We start from the raw sequence: 24,380 nt of genomic DNA on the forward strand, positions 1-24,380 counted from the left end.
TGTACCCAGAATTTTTAATTAGCTTAACTGTGAAAGTGTGAAAATGGATAGAGTTGATGGTAACATGTTATAGTGAGTATAACTAACATGGCTGGTTTATAAATGGGATTGTGACTGATTATATTAATAGTTTAGGGATATAAATGTCAAGTGAAAGAAAGCTAGAAATAATCTAGGGAATGAATAACCTAGTGAACCTAGTGATAGATGAGGATTGTGGTTAATAATACATATACAAGAATGTTCTTCTATGAACTAGAAAAATGTACATCAGTATTACAAAGTAGTAAGAATATAGCGATGCATGGGAAAAATACAATTAACGTTATTCATGACTATAGTTAACAGCAATAATGTAAATTTTTTTTTTTTTTTGGGTATCAGGGGCCAGGGATTAAACCAGGAACTAGTATGTGGGAAGCCAATGCTCGACCACTGAGCCACATTGGCTCTCCTGAGTTAGTTGTTTTTGTTTGCTTTGCTTGTTGTTTGGTTTTGGTTTTTTCAGGAGACACTGGGAACCAAACCTGGGACCTCCCATGTGGAAAGCAGGTGCTCAACCACTTGCGCTACCTCCAATCCCCTGTAATAGTCTTGCATCAATGTCAAAGAAGGTACTATATCAATGCTAAGGGTCAATAATAGGAGGTATGAGATTTTTTTTATTTTGGACTAAGGAAAATGTTCAAAAATTTACTAAGACAATGACTGCACAATTCTGATCAAAGTGAGAGCCACTGAGTGTACACTTTAGATGGATTATACAATCATGGGACTGTATAACATAGTGAACCATTTGGTGAATGGTGGACTGTGGTTAATAGTACAAATATGAGAGTGTTCTTTCAAGAACTAAAACAATGTACAATACTAATACATGGTGGTAATAATAGGGAGGTGTATGAAAATAATATACCAAATGCAAACTATGGACCATAGCTAGTAGTAATATTTTGATGATGTTCTTTCATAATCTGTAACAAATGTTCCACAACAATGCAAGGTGTTGGTGGAGGGGTAATATATGGGAAGTCTGCGCATTATACATGATTATGTTCTAGGCTCACAATTTCTCTAATAAAAAATATATAAAATAAATTGGATTTTTGAGAATCAGTAGATTTTAATAGGTAGTAAAGAGGGGGGTGGGAATGTTTCAATATAATTCAAGATCCCTGGGAGAAGAGAACAGTTTGGCTATCACTGTGGTTCTCCTTGGGGAGGAATCAAAGGTGAAGCTTAAAATTGTATTAGAAGAGGAAGTGGCTGTGGTTCAATTGATTGGGCTCCCCTCTACCATATGGGAGGCACTGGGTTTGCTTCCCAGGGCCTCCTTGTGAAGGCAGGCTCGCCTGCACCCACAGAGAACTGACGCAGCAGGATGACACAACAAAGGGAGACAAGCAGACACAGAAGAATGCACAGCAAATGGACGCAGAGAGCAGACAGCAAGCAAGCCGCAAGTGGGAGAGGAATGAATGAATGAATGGATGAATGAATGAATGAATGAATGAATGAAATCTTTAAAGAAAAAACATTTAAAAAAATAAAAAATTTTTAAAATGTATTAGAAGAGGCTTTGACTTCCCCCCAGCGTGGGACATGACACCCGGGGATGAGCCTCCCTGGCAATGAGGGACCACTATCAACTACCAACTGATGATGCAACTGGAAAATGACCTTATACGGAAGGTTCAATGCGGATCAGCAGAATATCCATGTCTACATAAAATACCATGACTTTAAAATGCTGTTTGACCTAAAGTAAGGGGGAAATGGAAAGGAGAAATGAGTTTATATGGCTACGAGTTTCTAAAAAAGAGTCTGGAGGCTGGCAGAAGGTTTGCCCTCATGCACAACTGAGCAGAGTCAGAGAGACAGATAAAGCAGATACAACCCCCAGATATTGGTTCCTTTGAGGGCTAAAGAGACCCATGGGAGTTATGGTCATGGCCGATGGGGTTAACTACCAGGGCAGATGGCCCCTCTTTGGAAATGGTGTTTATGTGTGATGAATCTGGACTCAGATGGGATCTCCCTTCATAAGACTTTCATGCCAATGTGCTGGAGGTGCAGTTAATGTTGGGGTTTAAGATATATTTAGGGGATTTGAATCTCTGGACTGACAATGTGATAGCCAGGTCCTGAGCCTCAACAGACTCCAGCACCTACAATCTGATCTATTGGACTTACCACACTCAGCTAAGATGGAGTTGAAGAAGGACAACCACCACACCATGGAGCCTAGAGTGATTACAACTGAAAATGGGAGGATTGCATCCAGCATCCATGTGGAATCTGAGCCTCCTCTTGACATAGAGGTGCAATGGACACAACCAATCCAATGTCCACATAGAAGAGGTGGCATTGGATTGGGAAAAGTGGACATGGTGGACGATGGGTATGGGGAAAGGCAGGAAGAGATGAGAGGTGGAGGCGTCTTTGGGACATGGAGCTGCCCTGGATGGTGCTTCAGAGGTAATCACCGGACATTGTAAATCCTCACAGGGCCCACTGGATGGAATGGAGGAGAGTATGGGCTATGATGTGAACCAATGTATATGAGGTGCAGAGGTGCCCAAAGATGTACTTACCAAATCCAATGGATGTGTCATGATGATGGGAACGAGTGTTGTTGGGGGGGGGAGAAGGGGGGTGGGGGGATGGGGTTGAATGGGACCTCACATATATATTTTTAATGTAATATTATTACAAAGTCAATAAAAAATAAAAAAATTAAAAAAATATAAAAATAAAAAAAATTAAAAAAAAAAGAAGAGGCTTTGAGAACCAAGTTAAGAGGTTTTTATCCTTTGGTTCAGTTCATGTCAATGTAATAAATATTTGTTGAACACCTAGTATATTTCAGATGTTGTGTTAGGTGTCAGAAATACAGAGGTAAAGAAGTCAGAGTTAGGGTCTGTCTAGTATAAGAGATAGACCATAATAGGAAATTTATATAATGTGAAAAGTAAGAGATGCAATGGAAACAACATGGCTCATCTGGAGTCCCTGTGCAGCACTTTACTGTGCCATAAATAAGGAACCTATCCTGATTTTTCCACCCATAGGAGCAAGGAGAGAAAACTGACATATTAATATCCACTCAAATTGTATAAGTAAAGAAATGCATGTATAATTTTTGCCTTTGCACAAATATACACACTCACAAAGTCTAAAATATAATGGAAAGAGTTCCATTAACTAAAAATTATTATAATGGCCCAGTGAAAAGATAGTAACTATGAGAAAATTTGCTCCAACTTTATAAAAGTATGGACAGTACAGCTTAGTAGAATATGAACCTTTTCACCAAATCTTAGGGTACTGTAAATAGGGGGTACTACCGTCTCCTTGGGCAGGAGTTCCCATGCTCGCAGCCCACAGAACATATAGCCCATGGACAGGTTTTGTTTGTTTCACAGTGCTTAATTTTTTAAAATTAGTTGCAGTCATTTAAAACTAGAAGTTTTTAATAAAAATATGGATTTTTGGCTTCTAAAAAATTAGATCTGGCCCCCCTGGACCTGCATTTCTGCTTGGAGATAACTGGCTAGAGCTGAGTGATGGGCCCTCCTCCTTAGACACAGAGCATACCCTTCTTGTTTGCCACCCTCCCCACTCTTCCTGCTATACTCATTTTATTACTTATCAGCCCATGAAGATATTTGGATTTCTAACCTTTACCTTAAAACAAAGAGAAGGCAGCAGGGAACATTTGAGAAATGGTCTCAGCATTACTTGTGAGTAGTAAAAGCTGAAAGTAAAGTTTTGAGAAGGGTTTGAATAAATTTGTGGTTGATGGAGATGCATAATGAATTTTGACATTTATTGTCATCTCGCAATTTTAAGTTTACCTGTCAAGCCTTATAAACTGAGCTTTCAGTTTCGTTACACTGCAAACTTGTGCTCCTGGTACCTCAGTCTTATGGTGTCAACTTCCAGGTGGTTACTCAACAAATATTTATTAGTGTCCACCATGTCCCGAACTCATAGAATTAGAATAGAACCTGCTGCCTACACAGTTTTATTGCCAATTTTTTGTTTTCCTTATTATTACTTGGAAGTATAATTTTTTGTTAAAACTTTGAAGGTAAACATTAATAAACATTACTTTTAAAGGCAAAACTTTAAAAGTAAACTAATTCTAAATAGTCATTTCTACCTTTGTCACTATATAACATTTCTAAACTATTTCCAACCTAATGTTACACAGTCTTGTCCCCTTTCTCCAAGTTTGCCTTTAACTTTACCGTAGGGATTTCAGCTTAGCAATCATTTCTGTTACTTTCTTCCAACACTGGCATCTGGAGTAATTCCCCATAGATTGCCATTCCCCCTTAGAGTTCCTTTTGCATGTTTGGTCTACATGCAATCTAAGAAAAAAAAAGAACAAATAGTATAGGTAGAACACCTTACCTCTCATAAATTTTAGGATATACCTTGGTTTTAAGTAGTTTGCCCCATTTTCAGATCCTCTGTCCCAATATTTGGCCTAGAAAATAGAGTTTTCATGCATATCACTTCTGTGCTACAAGTAAAACCTTCTCACATATGAAATAACTAGTCTCTTAAATTATAGCAGATTTATCCCCCTAGGGGAGGAGAAAAGAGAGAAACCCTTGATTCCTCATTAATTTGCAATAGTGTTTAACTGAAAACCACATATAAATTTTCCTAGTTCAATTTAAAATCTTTCAGTGACAGGTTACTAAAGAGTATTTCACAGACAGTACTAAAAAATCTATTCCTTACACAGGATATTCTCAACAATAACAGGCAAGATTTGAGGCACACATTTCAAATGATTTTCATAGCATGGGCGAATAAGGGAAGTAAGAGCTAACTTGATTAAACCCCCTAAGTAGAGTCGAAAATCCGTTTCCCCCAAAACGTCCCATAGTGTCATGATTGCTGCAGAATCCAGGGCCATGTGGATCAATGGTCAAATCCTCATGAGAAATTCTCATAATTCTTTCAAGACTTGATATAAGAAGTAGAGCTTGATAACCACTTATTTATAATTGCTACTGAGGTCTTCTCTGTGACCTTTAACTTCAGTTTTTATGTATTTAAGTATCTCTTACTTGCCAGGGTCTTTCTACTGAGGAGGTAACAGTGAAAGCCTAGGTAAAAACTAACCTCCATCTGTCCTTTTTTTTTAAAGATTTATTTATTTATTTCTCTCCTCTCTCCCCACTCCCCACCCCGGTTGTCTGTTCTCTGTGTCTATTTGCTGCATCTTGTTTCTTTGTCCGCTTCTGTTATCGTCAGCGGCATGGGAAGTGTGGGCGGCACCATTCCTGGGCAGGCTGCACTTTCTTTCACGCTGGGCAGCTCTCCTTACGGGCGCACTCCTTGCGCGTGGGGTTCCCCTATGCAGGGGACACCCCTGTGTGGCGCGGCACTCCTTGTGCGCATCAGCACTGCGCATGGGCCAGCTCCACACTTGTCAAGGAGGCCCCAGGTTTGAACCACGGACCTCCCATGTGGTAGACGGACGCCCTAACCACTGGGCTAAGTCCGTTTCCCTCCATCTGTCCTTAAGAGTAATATAATATCATTATCTTGGCCAAAATTGAATGCAAGATCAACTATCTCACTGCAAATACATACTTTTTAAAGCAGTATATTTTTTCTGTCAAACAAGCTTTATCTCACTTAAGGGAGGCCTTAATCAAATAGAATACCATGAGAGATGAAGAAACTTCCTAGAAAAAAACTGAAAGTGAGTCATGAAATGGGACACACCAAAGAAAATGGTGGTGCTCAGGGTGACTCGGATGGTTGATGTGTGCTGACCTTTTATTTGGTGCCCGATTTAAAGGAGGAGACTTCAACTTCCACCTTTCGTTTAGTGAACTTTTTCTGACAATCTACTGTGTTGTAGGCACTGTGCTAGTCACAGGAGATAAGAGATTAATAAACTATCCTTAACCTCAAGTTTCTCTTGGTATAGATGGAAAACAATGACCTCTAAACAGTTTGGTAGGTGCTTGTGAGAAATGAATTTGGGATCATGTTCCTCAGATCAAATTCAGTGTCAGATCCACCCAGATGGGCCATTAAATCAGGATCAGGGCTAGACTGCAGGGAAACAGGCTCATGAAACACTATTAGAGGCATAGAGTTCATTTTGAGACCCTTGAGCAATAGCACTGTTTTCCTCCTTTGTATTAAGATGCATCCTGGACTTTAAAAATCAGTAGAGTACAGTATTTATTTGTAAATATTCCCTTAAATGCAAGTACATAGATTAGTAGTGTGAATTACTCTGTAATGGTGACATGACCCCAAAAAGTTTGTGAGGCAGCAAAAATTTTTCCAGGTCCGGCAAGACTTTAAACACTCAGGGGTCATCTGCACCCCCTGTCAGGGCTCCAGTAACAAGGGAAGGCCATGGCAAGATGCCTTGCCTCTGCTCCTGCCCTCTGTGGCCCTGCACTGGCAGTAGATCCCTTTGTCCTTGGCTAATTAAATGTGGCATTAACCCAGTCTATGTGTGTGCATGCATGTGAATGTATGGTCTCTTTCTGCTAATTTTTAATACGTCTGAATTATATGTTGTAATTGAAATGCATACAAGGTCAGTGGTGGCAAGTAGTAGTTAAGTGGGAAGGGAAGGATAAGGGTCACCTTTACAGCTAAAGTGATGAGTCTTAAAGGGCGAAAAGGCTGTACCAGGTGCAAGGGTGAGAGATGCACGGTGCCCTAAGATAGTCTGTTGTGTTTGGACATTGAGATCACCAAAACAACGTTCTATTCTCCCCAGAGGTTCTACTGTCCAGGGAAAGAAAGGTAAAAAAGCCAGCCTACAAAAGCCCATGGAAGCCACCTTTCCCCTCACCGTTCCTCTTGATTCCACAGCTCAGAGTTCAGACTGACTGGTCAGAGCCCCTGGTGCAATGCATTCTTCAGCAGGTTTTTCATGAATTCCTTGTCTAGTCTTTGGCCTGCATGTTCTTGTTGCTCATGGGGCATCATTACAAGCCTCACATTGGTTGTTTCATGTTTGCTTCTTTATATCCTCCCCTTTTCCCCCAAATCACCCCTCACAAGACTTGTTAGCATGGCTTGCGTGTGTTAATATCTGGTACTGTTCTTTGTTAAGATAGCATCCCAGGAGATAACATGCAGTCCCCGCCATGCTGTCTGGTGCATTCTGTCACATCCTTTGTTCATCCTGACAACTCCCAAGTTTAACTGTGACACCATTGCTCCTGAGAAAGAAGTTGAGGAAAGAAAGAAAAGTGTTTTTGATTTTTATCCTTAGTGTATATTCTGTATGATGTATTTGATAATGCTGCTGCTGACGTTGTCCTGTGAATATGAGTATGGTTCTAGTGAAGCATTGTTATGCAACCATATGCCTCATAAACTAAGTGAACATACTTTACTTTACAGATTATCTTAAGACAAACTTCAAATACAGACTTTTAAATTTTGGTTCATGATAATTTTTGCTTTTTGTTTGGGTGGTTTTTGTTTGTTTTATTTTATTTTTGATTTAGGGGACTTTTGTCATTGTCACCCATATTTTAATTAGGACTATGTAAAAAAATGACCTGCTGTGTTTTCCTCTTATGTTGTACTCCCACCAGTATCTTAAAAACACTATGGGGGGAGGCAGATGTGGCTCAGTCGATTGGGCTCTCGCCCTGGGTTCGCATCCCAGGGCCTCCTTGTGAAGGCAAGCTGGCCCATGCCCACGGAGAGCTGATGGCCCGTGCCCTCGGAGAGCTGGCACAGCAAAATGACACAACAAAGGGAGACAAGCAGACAAAGAAGTACACGCAGCAAATGGACACAGAGAGCAGACAGCAAGCAAGTCGGGGGAGGAATGAATAAATAAAAATATCTTTTAAAAAAAACACTACAGGGGAGCGGTGCAGCTCAGTGGTTTGAGTGCCTGCTTCCCATGTATGAGGTCTCAGCTTTAATCCCTGGTACCTCCTAAAAAAACAAACAACAAAAAAACACTATGTACTTTTCAGTATTCTGCATCTTTTGAAGTTACTCTGTGCCTTAGGAAGTTCTATTTTCTTTTTCCTTTAAGCCATTTCTAGAAAAAGTTGATCCTGCCACATCTATTGCTTAAATGTTTTTCAGATGTGTTCCATCATTTCCATTCCAACTGTCACTTCCTTATATCATGCTCTCATCTCTTGACTGAACCAAGGATTCCTGATTAACTTTTCTGCTGTCTCTTTCCCCTTTTTTGTTCATTTGCTTAGGGATCTTTTAAAAATGCAAGACTGAGCTGCCACTCCTTTTCTAATAGTAATCCATGGCCCTCTATTGAGTAAATCTAAGAAAGCATAGTATATAAGGGCCTTTATTATCAGACTGTCTCCTCTACGTGCTATACCCTCCCACTTCCTATATAAAGCTACTTATTGTAGCCCAAAGAGACCAGGGTCCCTATCTTGCCACTAATCCCTCTGCCTGGACTGCTTTTTCCCAGTGAGCACTTACTCATCCATCAGTACATGGTTCAAACCTCACCTTCTCAATGGTACCTTCCCTGATCTTCTCAAACAATGTGGTATAGACTTTCACCGATTTTGTTTAATGGAATAAAGAAATATTGACTTTGGTTAATTGTGTTTTAATTACTTATGAGTATCATTATCTTGGCCAAAATTGAAAGGTTTCCCTCTTCCTAACAGGAATATAAAAATTTATGGAAGTAGACTTAACTGATATTCTATTCTGGAATTATTGTGTTTAGTAATGGAAGTAAATGTAGCATTGAGATGGAGAAAGTGGCCATGGTAGCTGCTGGGGGTGGGGAGTAGGAAGAAGAGATGTGATGTGGGGGCATTTTCAGGACTTGGAGTTGTCCTGGGTGGTACTGCAGGGACAGTTACTGGACATTGTATGTCCTCGCATGGCCCACTGGGTGGACTGGGGGAGAGTGTAAACTATAATGTGGACCATTGACCATGTGCTGCAGCAATGCTCAGAGATGTATTCACCAAGTGCAATGAATGTCCCATGATGATGGAGGAGGTGGTTGTTGTGGGAGGAGTGGGGTGAGAGGGGTGGGGGGTATAAGGGACCTCATATTTTTTTAATGTAACATTAAAAAATAAAGAGAAAGAAATTTTTAAAAATAATAAAGTCAGGAAGTGAAAATTTAAAAAAACCATAGAATTATAGATGGTATAGTCAAATATCTACCTTCAATATTTAGTTCTTAATAATTAATTTCCTTCATCCTTAATTTAAATGTGTATATTTTATTACATAAATATTTAAATCATATATATAATTATATTTTAGTTTGAAATATTTTTTTTTCCCCACACTCACAATTCTATAGAAACTCTCTGCATGTCAATTATATGTTTCATTACTACCATCACATTTTGAGCCAACAAGTATATTTTTTCCAGAGTGCATATCTTTGCATCTTTTTAAATTATTTGGAATATAGTACTTTTAAAACTTGTGCATAATACAATCATTGGAAATTTAATCCAAGCCAAGAACCCATTTGACTGACATAGGATCATGAGTCTTTTAATTCATCCTACAGATGAATCATGAGCTACTTAAAGTAACTACCTATGTATAGCATTTCCTTTTTACAATTATCATTAATATATTTTTCCAACAGTACTCATCCTTTGCATTGGCATACCCCAGAAAATAATGACTAAGTCTATTAAATTTATTTGCCCCCTTTTTTATTAATTCCATCATGTTACCTCTTTAAGTTTCTGAAATTAGTACTGATTACTACTGATTCATTCTAAATTTCTTACCCAAACAGTATTTTGTCATTTGTAAAAAGAAGAATCAAAAAGATTTCTACTTCTTGTAATGGTGAACTAGGTCTGATGCTGGCTTTTCCTTTCACATTTTATTGTGCTGAACAAGGCACATGCCAAGCCTGAAGTCCCTGGCACAGAGAACCACAAACTTCCCAAGGGGAAGAGCACTAAATATTTTGAACAACAATAAAGGCCGGGTATTGTGAACTGTCCCTAATGACCTGGAAAAAAAAACAACATTCTCCCTGGAGAATAACAAAATGCTAGACTTCAAATAATTCCATTTTAAAAGATGTCTAGCAAAGATAACTAGGCCTGGGAAGCAGATGTGGCTCAAGCAATTGGGCTTCCACCTACCACATGGGAGTCCCTGGTTTGGTTCCCAGGACCTCCTAAAGAAGACAGCGAACTGGCGCTACAAGGTAACACAACAAGAGACGCAGGAAGAAAAACATAATTAGAAACATAAAGCAGGGAGCAGAGGTGGCTCAGGCAATTGGGTGCCTGCCTCCCATATCGGAGATCCCTTCAGTTTCTGGTGCCTCCTAAAGAAACAAGGAAGATGAACAGACAGAGCAAGTGCAAACAATGAGGGGATGGTGATAAATAAACAAACAAACAAACAAATAAATAAATAAAACTATACCCATGAAGATACAAGAAACCAAGAGTGATATCCACAGGAACTTCAAATTTGGGGATTATCAAAAACAAACTGTAAAACAGCTAATTATTGTGTTCAAGGAGAATAAACTCAGCTTAGATTTCAAAAGAAACTATCAACTGTAAACAATGAAATAACAGATTTGAAAGTGAACCACATAGAAACTCCAGGATTTACAAGTACGATAACCAAAATTAAGAATTCAGCAGGTGGTTTTAACATCAAATTAGACATATTTGAAGAGTCAATTATCAAAGTGGAAGACAGATCCAAAGAAACTAATCAAAATGCAGTATAGAAAGACAAAAAGATTGAAAGTACAGAAGAGAAGAGTAACACATATAGAGGACACAGTGATAAGTAGCATACTAATTGAAGTCGCCGAAAGAAAAATGATAGAAAGGAAAATAGAGGCAATATTTGAAAAAAAAAAAAAAAAAAGACAAACTTCCCTGAACTTATGAAAAATATCACATACATTCAAGAAGTTCACAAAATTCCAGGCAGAATATATATTTAAAATCCTTACCTAGAAACATCATTGTGAAATTGTAAGAAACCAAAGATAAACAGAAAACTTTAAAAGCAGCTGGAGCAAGTAGATCATTTTCAAAATACTAACAGCTTAGCAGCAAATTTCTTACTCAGCAGTAAAATGCTGAAAGTACAGTGAAAATACACAAGACAGTTCAGTGATACCTTCAATGTACTGAAAGGTTAAAACTACCAACCAGGAAAAATAACTTTCAAAAATGAAGATTTTAAAAAACATTTTGAAGTAAACAAAAACAGAATTCACCACCTGCAGACTCACACTAAAAGAATTTATAACAGGTGCTCTTAAGGCAAAAGGAATGGAGATCAAAAACATAATAAATATATGGGTAATGCTAAATGAGTATGGACTATATAAAACAATAATTACGTCTTATATTTAAGTATGTATAAGTATTTATATGTATATATCTTCTTACACTACATTACTGAAATAGCATATAAATCAGGAGGGGTAATTGGAGTTAAGCTGTTCTTCCCTCCTTACATTGTCTGGGAGAAGGATAAAGCTATCATTTAAAATGAGACTTTATTAAGGAAAACTCCTAGAAGATAACACAGAAAAATATCTTCATATAGGAAATTATTTCTTAAATAGAATACAAAAGCATTAATCATAAAGGAAAGGATTGATTAATGGTGTATTTGTCAGCCAAAGGGGTGCTGATGCAAAATACCAGAAGTCTATTGGCTTTTATAAAGGATATTTATTTGAGGTAGGACCTTACAGATAACAGGCCATAAAGCACAATTACTTCCCTCACCAAAATCTATTTTCACATGTTGGAGCAAGATGGCTGCCAATGTCTGTGAGGGTTCAGGTGTTCTGGGTTCCTCTCTTCCCAGGGCTTGCTTCTCTTTCCTCTGTGTACTTACTTCCTGGGGCTCCAGCTTAAGAATTCAGCCTCAAACTCCAACATCAAAACTCCAACATCGAAAACCTCCAGCATCAAAAAGCTCCAACTCTGTCCTTTGCCATGCCTTTAATCATTGAGTCCCCACCAAGGGGCAGGGACTCAATGCCCTACTGACTTGGCCCAATCAAAGCCCTAATCATAATTTAATCATGCCTAGGTATAGACCAGTTTACAAACGTAATCCAAAATCTATTTTTGGAATACATAACTTTATCAAACTGCTACAATGGGATTAAATTGAAATTAGAAACTTCTGTTCATCTAGTCCCTTTTGGCTAGCCACAGCACGGCACAGAGTGGGAAAAGATATTTGTGACACGTATAACTTAGCAAAAGGCTTACATCCATGTCTACAAGTCAGTAAGAAAAAGACTTACAACCCAATTTATAAAATGGGCAGAAATTTTAAACAAATCATTCCAAAAAGAGGAGATTCAAATTGCTATATACGTATGAAATGTGCTCAATCTCATTAGCCAGCAGGAAAATGCAAATTAGACCCATAATGAGATATCACCAGAATGAATGAAATTAAAACACTGACAATACCAAATGTTGGTGAGGATGTGGAGTAACAGGAATTCTTCTCTTCTGGTAGGAATAGAAATTAGAGCAATCATTTTGGAAAGCTGACTGACATACCCACTGAGCAGCACTTCCACTATGTTTACATGTGTCCAACAAAAATGTGTCGATAGCAGTATTATTTATATTTTCCCCAAACTAGAAATAAGTCATCCATCAACAATAAGTGAGATAAATTATGGCATATGCAGCAGTGAAATATACTCGCAAGAAATAAATGAATCTCTAACTTGAAGTTAAGCAAAAGATACAAGGCAAAAATCCTACATGCTGTAAGATTCCATTTACATAAATCAAAAAAGAAGAGGTAAAACTAAGATATGATGTTAGAAATCAGTTTAGTGATAATGTAGTGATTGGCAGGGTCCCGAGGCTGCTGGTAATGTATTGTTTCTTAACTAGCAGTGGTGACTACATAGGTGTGTTCACTTTGCAATAATTTATTAAGTTCTACCCTTATGATCTGTGCATTTTTCCATATGTAGGTTTTGCTTAAACTAAAAAGTAATCAAGAGAGTACCCAGTGATAGGTGAGACTTTCTAAGTAACCTCAAATGTGAAGTGATATCCTCCTCGAGATGATTTTGAAGAAATCCTACCTTATACCAGTTGCCTGCCTGTCTGTCTCCCCGAGGGACTGTGCGCCCCTTCACGGCAGGGCCAGTGTCCTGGTCTCTGCCTGGCAGAGTGGGCTGTCACTAAAAAATGTGGGGCTCATTAAAAAATGTGTTGACATGAGAGAGATCTCTCTCTCTTCCCAGGTTAAGAAAACATCTGAAGCCACACTGCAGACAATTCAAGATATGGTCACCATCGAGGACTACGATGTTTCTGAATGCTTCCAGCACAGTCGCTCCACAGAGTCTGTGAAGTCTACCGTCTCTGAAACCTACCTGAGTAAGCCCAGCATCGCCAAGAGAAGAGCTAACCAGCAGGAAACTGAGCAGTTCTACTTCATGGTACGCCCATCACTCCCCAGACCACTCTTGACAGCCCAGGTCTAGGGTTCCCAGAGGCTGCTTCTGTAACTGCATCAAGAGCACCAGGGGGTCTTCATTAAACTACAGACTCCTGTCCACCTCAGAGCAGTAGGTCTGGGATAGGGTTTAGGAATTCATACTTTTAAAAATGCTCCTCAGCTAATTCTGATATGCAGACAAGTTTAGAAAGGATTGTCTAAGAAACAGTGCTTTCAAACTTTATTGTGCATACAGGTCACCTGGGGAGCACGTCAAAATGCAGGTTCCAATTGCAGTTGGTCTGGGGAGGGCGAGGCCTGAGGGTCTGCATTCCCTAACAGGCTCCCAAGTGCCGCGGCTGCTGCTGCTGCTGGTCTGCAGACCACATGAATAGCAAGATTCTAGGGTAGAGAAGCTAAAGGAGGCTGGACTTCAGGGGTCCTGTGGGAAATTCCTAGACTTTGAATAATTTTAAAACAACTAATCCTTCCTTTTGCAGAAACTCAGAGAATATTTGGAAGGCAGTAATCTCATCACAAAACTTCAAGCCAAACATGACTTGCTACAGAGGACCCTTGGAGAAGGTCAGTTATTTAGAACAGGAGGGAAGATGACCTGGATTCTATTTTCTGTCCTATATATGACATACAGAGACATAAGAGTATGACTCGTGTATTTGTGCTGTAAGAAACAAAGAACATTATCTGTTTAGGTTTGGTTTTCTGTGTATCTGTAATAATCAGGTTCCCCCTGGAACTCTTTTCTTTCTAAGCTTGGCACTAAACTTGAGGAAGGATAGTGAAATCTAGGGAGTGCTGAGAAGCCCACCCAGAGCTCCTGGGAAGGAAACTTTAGGGTGCAGTGCTACTATTGAGAGAAAGTCTGAAGGCGCCACACCTGCTGCCATCTGCCGTCTCTGATCTCTTCTTCCTTCCCTTCTTGGACTTCTCCAGCTTTTCACCCCCACCCCTGTTTATTGAATGGGCTAGATATTTGTTGCTCCATCTATTGCCTTTTGGGATTCTAGGAACCAGTTAATCATGACTGGCCTTTTTTTTTTCTTTCAGTAGGCGTTAGTTTTAATTGGTAAATTTGCTATATCTAATAATAATAACAACAGAAATGGCAACCATAACCAACACTTATATAAAGCTTTCTCTGTGCTAGGCAGTGGTCTAAGCTATATATATAACAGGAAACAATTAATTTCCCCATTTTTACACATAAGGAAGCAGAAAAAAATTATAGGCAAAGGGGACTGTGTAAATATTATTGTTTTTCTTTTCATCTTCATGAAATTTAAAAGGAAAAAAATAAATAAAGCAAAGTTCCTGTCTTAAGCACCTCATACTCTGAAACTTATCTTTTTTTTCACACTGCTGGGAGTTGTAAGTATTGAAAGAATATGTAGATGTGAGTGAGACATAAGGGAACCAAGTTGTATAACTCAGGCCAGAAAAATCTTGCTACTCAGATCTAAACTCTTGTCTCCTCCCATTCTATAACCTCCCTTACCTATAAAGTAGAGTCTCCATCACCTTCTCTCCTGGTTTCTGCCAAAGGACTCGTTGTCTTCAGAGTGACCACATGGAGAAAGGTCATCATGACCTAAGACTGCATGTATTGCACAGTTAGGATGCCAGACACCAAGATAAAAGGCTGCTTCCACCTAGGGGGGAAAAGTGACATTTAAACCACTAAAAAGTACCTTTTAAAAAGAAAATTTAATGCCAAATACAAGTTTCATTAGATTCTGGATCAAAAAGCAAAATCTATAAAAGACATCATTGGAACCTGAGGTGGCTCAGGTGATTGAGCAGCTCTCTCCCACATGGGAGGTCCCAGGTTTGGTTCCTGGTGCCTCATAAAAGAAAAGATGAGCAGACAGCGAGAGTGCACAGCAAACAGACACATCAAAGACATCATGAGGACCATTGGGGAAATTTAAATATAGACCATATATTAAATGATATTATCAAACAAATATTCATGGCATTATAGTTAAGGGGAATGTCCTTATTCTTAAGAAATGTTTGCTAAAGTGTCATAGTGTCTGCAACTTACTTTCAAATGATTCAGAAAAAAGGAGAAAGGGAAGCTGGATGTGGATCAAGCAATTGGGCTCCCATCTACCATATGGGAGGTCCAGGGTTCGATTCCCAGGGCCTCCTGGTGAAGGCAAGCTGGCCCATGCGGCAAGCTTATTTGAGCAGAGTGCTGGCCTGCACAGGAGTGCTGGCCCACACAGCAAGCTGGCTTGCACCAAGAGCTGGCACAGCATGATGACACAACAAAAGGAGACACAGAGGAGAGACAATAAGAGATGCATCAGACCAGGAAGCTGAGGTGGCACAAGAGACTGAGTGCCTCTCTCCCACTCCAGAAGGTCCCAGGATCAGTTCCTGGTGCTGTCTAAAGAGAAGACAAGCAGACACAAAAGAACACACAGCAAATGGACACAGAGAGCAGACAATGGAGGAGGAGGGGCGTGGATAAATAGATAGATAGATATATAGATAAATCTTTAAAAAAAAAAAAAGGAGAAAAGAAGAGGAAGGGAGGGGAGCCAACATAGCAAAATGTCAACAATTGGGAGTGCTCAGTGAAGGGTATATGACTGCTCCCTGATCTAGTCTTCAACTTTGCTGCAGATTTGAACTTTAAGGAGGAAAAAATCCCTTTTCATCTTTTAATATATTCCTTACTTCAACAAGAATTTCCTATCTTTTTCCCATGATACAAAGTCTTTTTTTTTTTTCCCCCACAAATGCCTGATATTTCAGTCCTGCCCTTAAGGTCAGTTGCCACCCAAAGACATAAAGTACCCTAAATTTAAAGTGAGTGCTTCCAGGCACAAGGTCCTTCCCTGCAAAACTGCTTACCATTTTAGAAATCATAAGTTTGAGAGAATTAAATAGTGGGTGAATCCACTTTTGACACAGTATGCAGACACATGTTAATGCACTTTAGGTCACGTTTTCAAAACATTTAAGTTTCCCATTCAGCAGAGATTCTCTTAAATCTCCCAAAGAGAAAGCCCTGACTATTAAGATTATTCTGCACATCATTATTGGAAAGGACTATTTTTTAGCCAATTTGCTGAGTCCACCAGATTTTGTCTTTAGCTACTGAATTGTGTAGAATTATATTGTACATTGTGAATACTAAGCCAGTGTTCCTTTATCTTGGAATTCTTTCAATGGGTTCCAGTGTCTCATTAACGCAAGTCATGTCAAGGTATACGAAGCCTTAACTGGACTCAGTGTATTAGAAACTAGAAGGTTCTCATCCAGCAGTCTCTGCCTACTTGATGCAGACCACTCTGTGCTCTAGCCCAGCCCCACATCAGGTTTGGCAGCACACTCATTGCTGGCAGCTGCTGGGGTTGACACTGACAGCTTTGCCCAGAGAAAAACTGAGCATGGAGAACTTGCCCCACCTTTTTGCTAGACCAATGTGAGCCTGAGACTTTCCATGCAAACCCTCTTCATGTTAATAGGCTTACACCAAAGGAGAACAGCAGAGATCAAGGTGCTTGCCCAGGGGTGAAGTAATCCAATGGTCAACCCTTATGAAAGGGCCCAAGCCTGGGTTTGGCTAGATAAGGTTAGTAATAGAGAACTAAATGGGGCTTTGGGGAACAGTCCTGGCTTTTTATATAGTAATCACATCTCTGAATTAGACTACACTCACTGCTGCAAAAACTTCCTCCATAGTAAAACAAATAGAGCCTAACCCAGGGACTTAGCAGTTGATCTTACACAGCTGAAACTAACTACAGACATGTGTTTGGCCTGTCTTACTGCTGGCTTTTTGGCAGGCTACCAGGGGCCCAGTGAGTCCTTTGATTACAACATTGCAAAGTAGCTAGTTTGGTCTCTTAAAGTGGCACTGTCCAAATTCAGAATTCCAAAACTTTGAAAAGTAATTATTGAAGAAGAAAGAAATACAGAATGACTTGAAATACATGATCACCATCATCTTCTTCATTTTTCAGCAACACCATTATACACTTTTATGATTTTTTTAAAGTACTGGGGCCAGGGATTAGAACCCAGGACCTCAAAAGTAGGAAGACAGCGCTCAACCACTGAGCCATATTGGCTCCCCTGAGTTGGTTTTTTCATTTTGATGTTTGTCTTTGTTTTTTAGGAGGCACTGGAACCAAACCTGGGACCTCCCATGTGGGAAGCAGGCACTCAACCACTTGAGCCACATCCGCTCCCATTTGTTTTTAAACTGGTGTGCACATCTATAAAAATGAGGCACTTTCTTTTTCTTTTTTAATAATGAGCTTTAATTTTACATTGGTTTCTTTGTAGCAATATTTGGAGTTCAGGGGGTGTAAATATCAGGCAATTTTGCTAACTATAGAAAATCTGAACCTGGAAGCTTAGCTCCATGTTATATTGTTTCTAGACCTTGGCATAAGGTTTCTGATAAAGGAATTAAATAGGTTATGTTCACACAATCCATTGTCTGTCTATGAGTGGGAGTAAAAGTATGCTTTCAGAAGGGAAGCTGATTGTGAATAACTATGTTTTTTAGAAAAGCACTGTGGTAGATGGCATTCTTAAGGAAGAAAAGGGACTGGAAGTGACACCAGGAGTCCTTATCAGACGTTCATCAGGACAACAAATCCAGGGTGTCTCTGTCCAATTTGAGCTGTGCACATTTTAAATACCAGGCTTTTTATCTCAGATGGCCAACAAACTACATTTTTATTTTTCCTTTTAATATATGGAGATAAAATATCTTTAGGCGTGAAAAGTAATCCACTTAATAATTCTTAAGTGAAATCCTAAGAGCAGCCAGAACTACTACTTTGTACCAAGTGCAAGTTAATCCTGGGTCAATTTTTTTCCTCCAAATTGCTTGCATGTAGAGGTGGGAGCAAAAGAGTTGTCTGTTGTTTTAATAATTGAATAGCCTTCCAAAGAAAGTGATTGAAATCTAATCCTCGGACCACTGGAAGCTTTCACATTTCTCTGGGAAGCAGATTCTTCTAAGCCTGTGTGTTATTGATCTATTAATGATGACACTGATTAAAAAATAAAACCTCATTCATCAGTTGAGACACACTCAGGACTATTAGCTGAAGAAACAATGGATGTGGTGGTGCGGTTATGCTATGAATGATAGTTCTTGCAGAGTGTGTTCTTGGTTCATTATTCAAAATGTATCTTTTATACGTTTTAAATTTTTTATCTCATGCTATTAACCAGATGACTGAATGGATAGGATGAAGCAAAATAATTTTAAGCCATTTGTATATGATCTTTTTCTAAATCTAGAGAATATTTGGATGGGATATTTGAACAAAATAGCAAATTAGAAGTTACAAGCATTTCATTTCTAAGGAACTATCATTAGCAGCTGTTTGAATCATTTAAAAGTCATTAAATAATCTTTCATTTTTCAACTCAGTTTTACAGTGATTTATTAAAAATCCTCTTTACAGAAGTGAAAGCCATGATCCCTACCTTCTAGGATCTTTCAAATTATTTACCAGAAAAAAAGACAGACGTTCATAAGGTAGTATAGGATGATACTTGGGAGGTCAGATCTGGAATTAAAACAGGGCCATACCCACCACGTATGAGCTTTGTGACCTTAGGCAAGTAATGTAATTTCTAGATGCTCAGTCTCCTCTCCTGTGAAATGAGGATAATAGTAGTACTTACCTCATAAGGTTGTTATAAAAATTAGGTGAGTCAATTTAGATAAATTTATATAAAGCTTAAAACAGTGTTAGACCTGTTGATGCTTTGTAATTGTTACAATTACCTATTATGTCATACTTGTATTATTATTACAAAGTATATAACATGATGCAATAGAATACAACACAATCCAGATAGTTTCTCTGCCTCTAACCCTTTGCTCATTTTACTGACTTCACCCTGAGTGATGTCACCTGGGTGATCTCAGCTAACTCCGGGACCTCCACACCACCTGTATGGTAATGACTCCCAAACCTTTATCTCCCGCTCTGTCTTCTCTTCTGTGCTTTAACCCTGTTAGCCAACTTCCTACTGAAAGCTTGTGTTAAGATGTCCTCTAAGGATCACATGCCACACTCAGCTCACTGTCTGCTCTCCCCTTTCTGGTAGCTTTAGATAGTCTCTCATAGTGAATAGCTGTAAATTATCCAGGGGCTCTGTATCCACCTTCCCCAAAATAGCCAAAGGTCAACAAAAGGAAGGGACCTGTAGTTAGATGATAGGTAGAACTGGCTGGGGGGGGGGGGTGGCCTGATCGGGTCTTCTCCCACCCCCACACCAAGCTCTAGGCAAGAACAGGTTCTACCAACACTAAAGGGTTTGTAAAGAGAAAAAATAGTCTCGGAAACTGACCCTTGTCCCGTGTTTAGTAAATAGATATTAATCAACACTTTGTGTTGTTTGTTATTCAAGAGCAGATAATGTAGTAAAAGGCTCAGTTGCAGCCGGGGTTTGTTCATTCACCAGCTTCCTCTCTGATTGTTATACTGGCCTTGGCCTTGCACGACTGGTCTGAACCACTGCATTATAATATGAAGGGCCGGGCTCACCTGTTTGCTTTGGGACCATCCCCTCCCCAGCTATATTTCCAAGCTATTTCAGAGCCATATTATTGTTTTTCAGTCAAACAAACCACTTGAGCATTTCAACTCTCCCACACCCCTTCCCACTCTCCACCTGAAATGTAAGAATGGTCAGCAACTGTAGAGATGTTCAAATTGGAATTTAGCTCAGATTGTGGGAGCACTACAAAAATGTTATTTAAAACAAGTTAAGAAGCCTCATGTTTCACAGAGACTCTGTGAAAAGCTTTTAGCTTACAGTTTGGTGAAATGTGGCATAATTTAATGTCCTAGTACTTTAATATCAGCAAATGTCTTTTCTGCTTATAGAAGACAACCTCTCTCAGTTCCCCGATTTCGTATTACAGAAAGAATACTGATTTAATCTAAAGGAAATTGAGTTTTCCCAACCCAACTTAATTATCCTATTCCTACCCACCAAGTGTTAATCAAGACAGAGGGAATGACTAATAGTAGAATCTTCGATGTATTTTATTTGTATTTAATCTTTGACCTGACAGTTAAGATCAAACAGCTGTTTCTTGCTTTAAATATATATATATAATGTATTAAATTTTATGTAAAGATTTTATGAGATACGTTGAATTATTTATCTGTTTTTATATGCTAACCTCATGCTTTCTATCATAAAATGTGTAAGTTTCCATAAGCTTACATCTTAAAATAAGGGATAGATGATACAGATTATCAAATGCATTCCACTGATTCCATCCAGTTCAATTATTTAAATTTTGTTTTTGCAGGTCATAGATCTGAATATATGACTACAAGGTAGGAAAATATTTTATTGTAACTCATATTGTACCTCATTTTCTTTTTTCTTTGACAAGAAGCAACCATCTATATGATGTAGAAATTAGCATATTTTGTTAATATATATGAAAGATAGTTTTGACTTGACAAAGTATAGCACCAAGAAATAGTTGAGGTTCTCATGAAACAAGATTTGTTCTGACACAGCTAAGGATCTCCCAGTGGAAATGTAAAACTCTTTAATTAACAGGTTCAGTAATTATCTAAGGCAACTGGGTCATGCTTTGTCTGAACCAAAGTACTAAGTTTCTAGAAATAATCTGGAAGGACTGTTGATTTGATAATTAAATTAACAAGTAATATTATGTGCATATTTCTGAGTTAGCAAGTAAAAAGTATTGTTAGTTACTTTCACTTCTACTTATATCCTATAAAATTTAGACCTATATTAAATACCCTTAGGACATTAGCTCTCTACCCCTCCATGATTCACTTCAAATTTTTAAGTTTTAACTCCTACAAACACATTGCAGTTTCTTTTCTTCTACTTTTTTTTTCCCCCATTCATGGAAGGATTTTGAAGTTACTGCTTCAAAAGCTACTGCTAAGAAGGAAAAGTCTTTTTAGAAACAGGTTCTGATTTAGGTTGGCTTTTATTTTCTATGTCACAATTCGTGCAAGAGCCAGAAATTACTTTAATTGGCATAGCAAGACTTTAGACATTTGAAGTTGAGTTCTCTTTGAGCTAAGAGGCATTTGGAACACTGGTGTGTCTGTTGCAATAATTGGCAAGTTGGTTTTCAGGGTTCTATAATGTTACTGCTGGGCAATTTATTCATAAGCAAACCCCTGTTACTTCTTGGCGAACCAGACTAAAAGGTGCAGTTACTGACTTTTCTAAAGTTTACAAGAGAAAAAATACTAAGGCTTTTTTTTTTACTCCATCAGTATCAAAGAGGAAGCCTAGCTCCACATAGTAGTGTGCAGTGAGGGAACGTTGTTTCATATTTAGTATCTCTGCACTATCAATTATTTTACCTATTGTTTCTAAATTATAATTAACGTAAGGCATTTCTAAACAAAAGAAAGAAATGCAAATATATTTTATTGGGAACTGCAATTGCCAAATAGCCTTGATATTCACATCTGTCTGACCAGTTCATCCTCTCACTGTGGTCAAACTACATGGGGAGGCAAATTTTCAGGAAATTGTGTGGTAGGCACAGAATCAGGAAAGTCATACAGCTCACATATTGAATGGCTCTGTGTGAAGATAGAGCTCGTACTATCAGCACACCAGACTGCCGTGGAACTTACTTTGATAAGCATTCAGGAGGGTCATTTAATCTGAAGTCCCTCTCACAATCTTGCTATCTCCACATTTACCTCACACTCTAGAATCTTTGGGAGAGGTAGTTTTCCAGCTTTAGGTGGACAATTCAAAAAATGTCCCTCCATTAGCGCAGGCCAGTAGTTACTCTCCACCTCTCTAGTCGGGCAGGTACAATCATCCAGCACCACAGGAGGCTTTGGCTTGTCCCGCAAATCAAACAAAACAAACTGGCGTTCTGATCCTTTCAGCTTCATCAGCTGGTACAGAACCCACCAAGTGTGAGGCTCTGTCAGATCTTATAAATAACAAAAAGAGTTGGTGAAATAAAGTACATATGGTTAAACTCATGGGTTTTTGCTTTGTTTCCTTTTACACCTAACAGATCCTTTCCTCCTTGAATGGCACAGAATTCGGCATGTATAAGAGGTTTCAAAATTTCAGCTGTGTTAGGATATGACATTCTGTCTAGTAGAAGGTTCCGTGTTTGCCTTTAGATTCTTGAAAAGCTCCCTTTAACCTCCCAAGCATCTTGGGGCATCAGGTGCTATGTGCTGTACACTCCGTTAGTTATATCTCCCCTATTACTGGGAGAGTCTTTAAATTTGGCTATGGAAGGCTGTATTCACAGATTTGTTCCACTACATCTCTTGATTTTCGTGGTGATTTTATATGAAACTAGTGAGGCTTCTGCATAAATTCTTGGGATTTTTTTCTAAACTGACTTTTTTGAGCTTTAATGAACTCAAAAGATACTTCTTCCTAGCAAGTTTGTTGCTTAATGAAGAAGGGCTTTACCTAATTTCTAACTCTGGTGTACATCCTCCTGTAAGCCTTGCAATTAAGGAATTTAAACTGGAGCTTCCAGAGAGAGCTTTTGGGACTCTTTTCATGTATTCCATCAGCACAGTTGTAGAACTTGAGTCAGGTAATCCTGGATTTCTTTCCTCTAATGGAAGAGGCCAAAAGAGGTTCTCTGTCTTCAGTTAAAGTGCAAGATGATGCAGGGTTTATTGTCAGAGAGACTGGAGATGGAGAGAGTCCAGAACAGAATAAACAAGTACATCTTGATGCTCTACCAATATTTAGGCAGTAGGATAGTTTATTCTAAAGAATAATAATCAATGTGAGGCTTCACTTGTAACCCATTAATGGTTACTTTTGTGTAAAACAAAATCTCATTAATACCTGAGGGATATTGAACAAATGTGATGTTATTTGCATTAAAGAATTATGTTGGAACTAAAAGTCTATTTAAATTCTCATTTTGGGCTCTATCAGAGCCCTTCTTTTTAAGAGCTGTGGTGTCTTACTGTATTACTCATAAATGTTTCTTGATACGTAAGTAAAAGTAAATAAATGGGAAAGGGGAGGGACTATGTCCCCCCCATAGGCGGGGGTGGGAAAGAATCCAAGAATTTCCCTAATTTTGTAATTTTGATGTGACCTGTGGGTGTTTTGTTTATTGTTTGATTTCTGCCATGCTTAGTAATCATATTGCCTTCCCTTAGGCCTCCAAGTATTCCCCCTAAGCCCCAGAAACACAAGAAGTCCAGACCCCGCTCACAATATAATGCTAAGTTGTTTAATGGGGATTTGGAAACATTCGTCAAGGTACTGGCACCAGCCATCTGGGTGGCTGATCTCCACACTTCTTGCTATAATGGTCTCAGCTTCTCTTAAAAGGAGGCAGGTCATTATGTCCAAGTCTGTCCTGGGGCTCTTTGCTTTCCCAGAAAATCAATATAATATTTCCTGAAGTCAGAAAGGGAAAGAATATTGGGTTAAGAGCCTTCAGAAGAGGGAATAAATGTGGGTGTTATTATCCTGGCAAAAGGAAAGCCCCTCTGTGTTTTAAAAAAGCATAATTTGTGCAGAAAACCAGTAAAAGAGTTCTATTTTACTGATAAAACATTTTGTTTTTACAAGTGTAAAAGAGATGGCACAAAATGCATTATTGCATTTTCAAAGTACATTTGCTAAAGTAGCTCTGAAGCATAGCAAGAGTTTCTTTATTTCCCATGACTTGAGGAATTCATTATATTGGATAAATTGTAAGACCCTGTAGTCTTATATCTCTGCTGTGTTTACTCTCTGACTTCTTTTTCATCCTGTACTTCTGATAATGCTTCTAGCCGAGGACGAAGAAACTCGCACACAAGACATCAGGTATAGTGCTAGAGGGAAGTGAAGGCACACAGCCTCTATCGCTCTTGGGATCATTTTCAAGTCATGATCATGCTTGGCTTCAA

General features: G+C 38.8%; 1 protein-coding gene across 2 annotated transcripts in view; it reads left to right on the forward strand.

Moving 5' to 3' along the window:
* Positions 1-24,380, forward strand: part of SRGAP1 (SLIT-ROBO Rho GTPase activating protein 1) — a 309,052-nt gene that overhangs the window by 232,906 nt on the left and 51,766 nt on the right. Inside the window, exons 9-12 of one of the 2 annotated variants that reach the window (XM_004465049.5) lie at positions 13,262-13,459; positions 13,959-14,043; positions 20,789-20,816; positions 23,640-23,742. In XM_004465049.5, the coding sequence (XP_004465106.1) occupies positions 13,262-13,459; positions 13,959-14,043; positions 20,789-20,816; positions 23,640-23,742 (414 nt within the window). Of the gene's footprint in view, positions 1-13,261; positions 13,460-13,958; positions 14,044-20,788; positions 20,817-23,639; positions 23,743-24,263; positions 24,298-24,380 lie in introns of both variants that reach the window. The other variant, XM_004465050.5, reaches the window with a different exon arrangement.

Source organism: Dasypus novemcinctus, chromosome 12 (genome assembly GCF_030445035.2).
Source record: "Dasypus novemcinctus isolate mDasNov1 chromosome 12, mDasNov1.1.hap2, whole genome shotgun sequence".
Taxonomy (NCBI): Eukaryota; Metazoa; Chordata; class Mammalia; order Cingulata; family Dasypodidae; genus Dasypus; species Dasypus novemcinctus.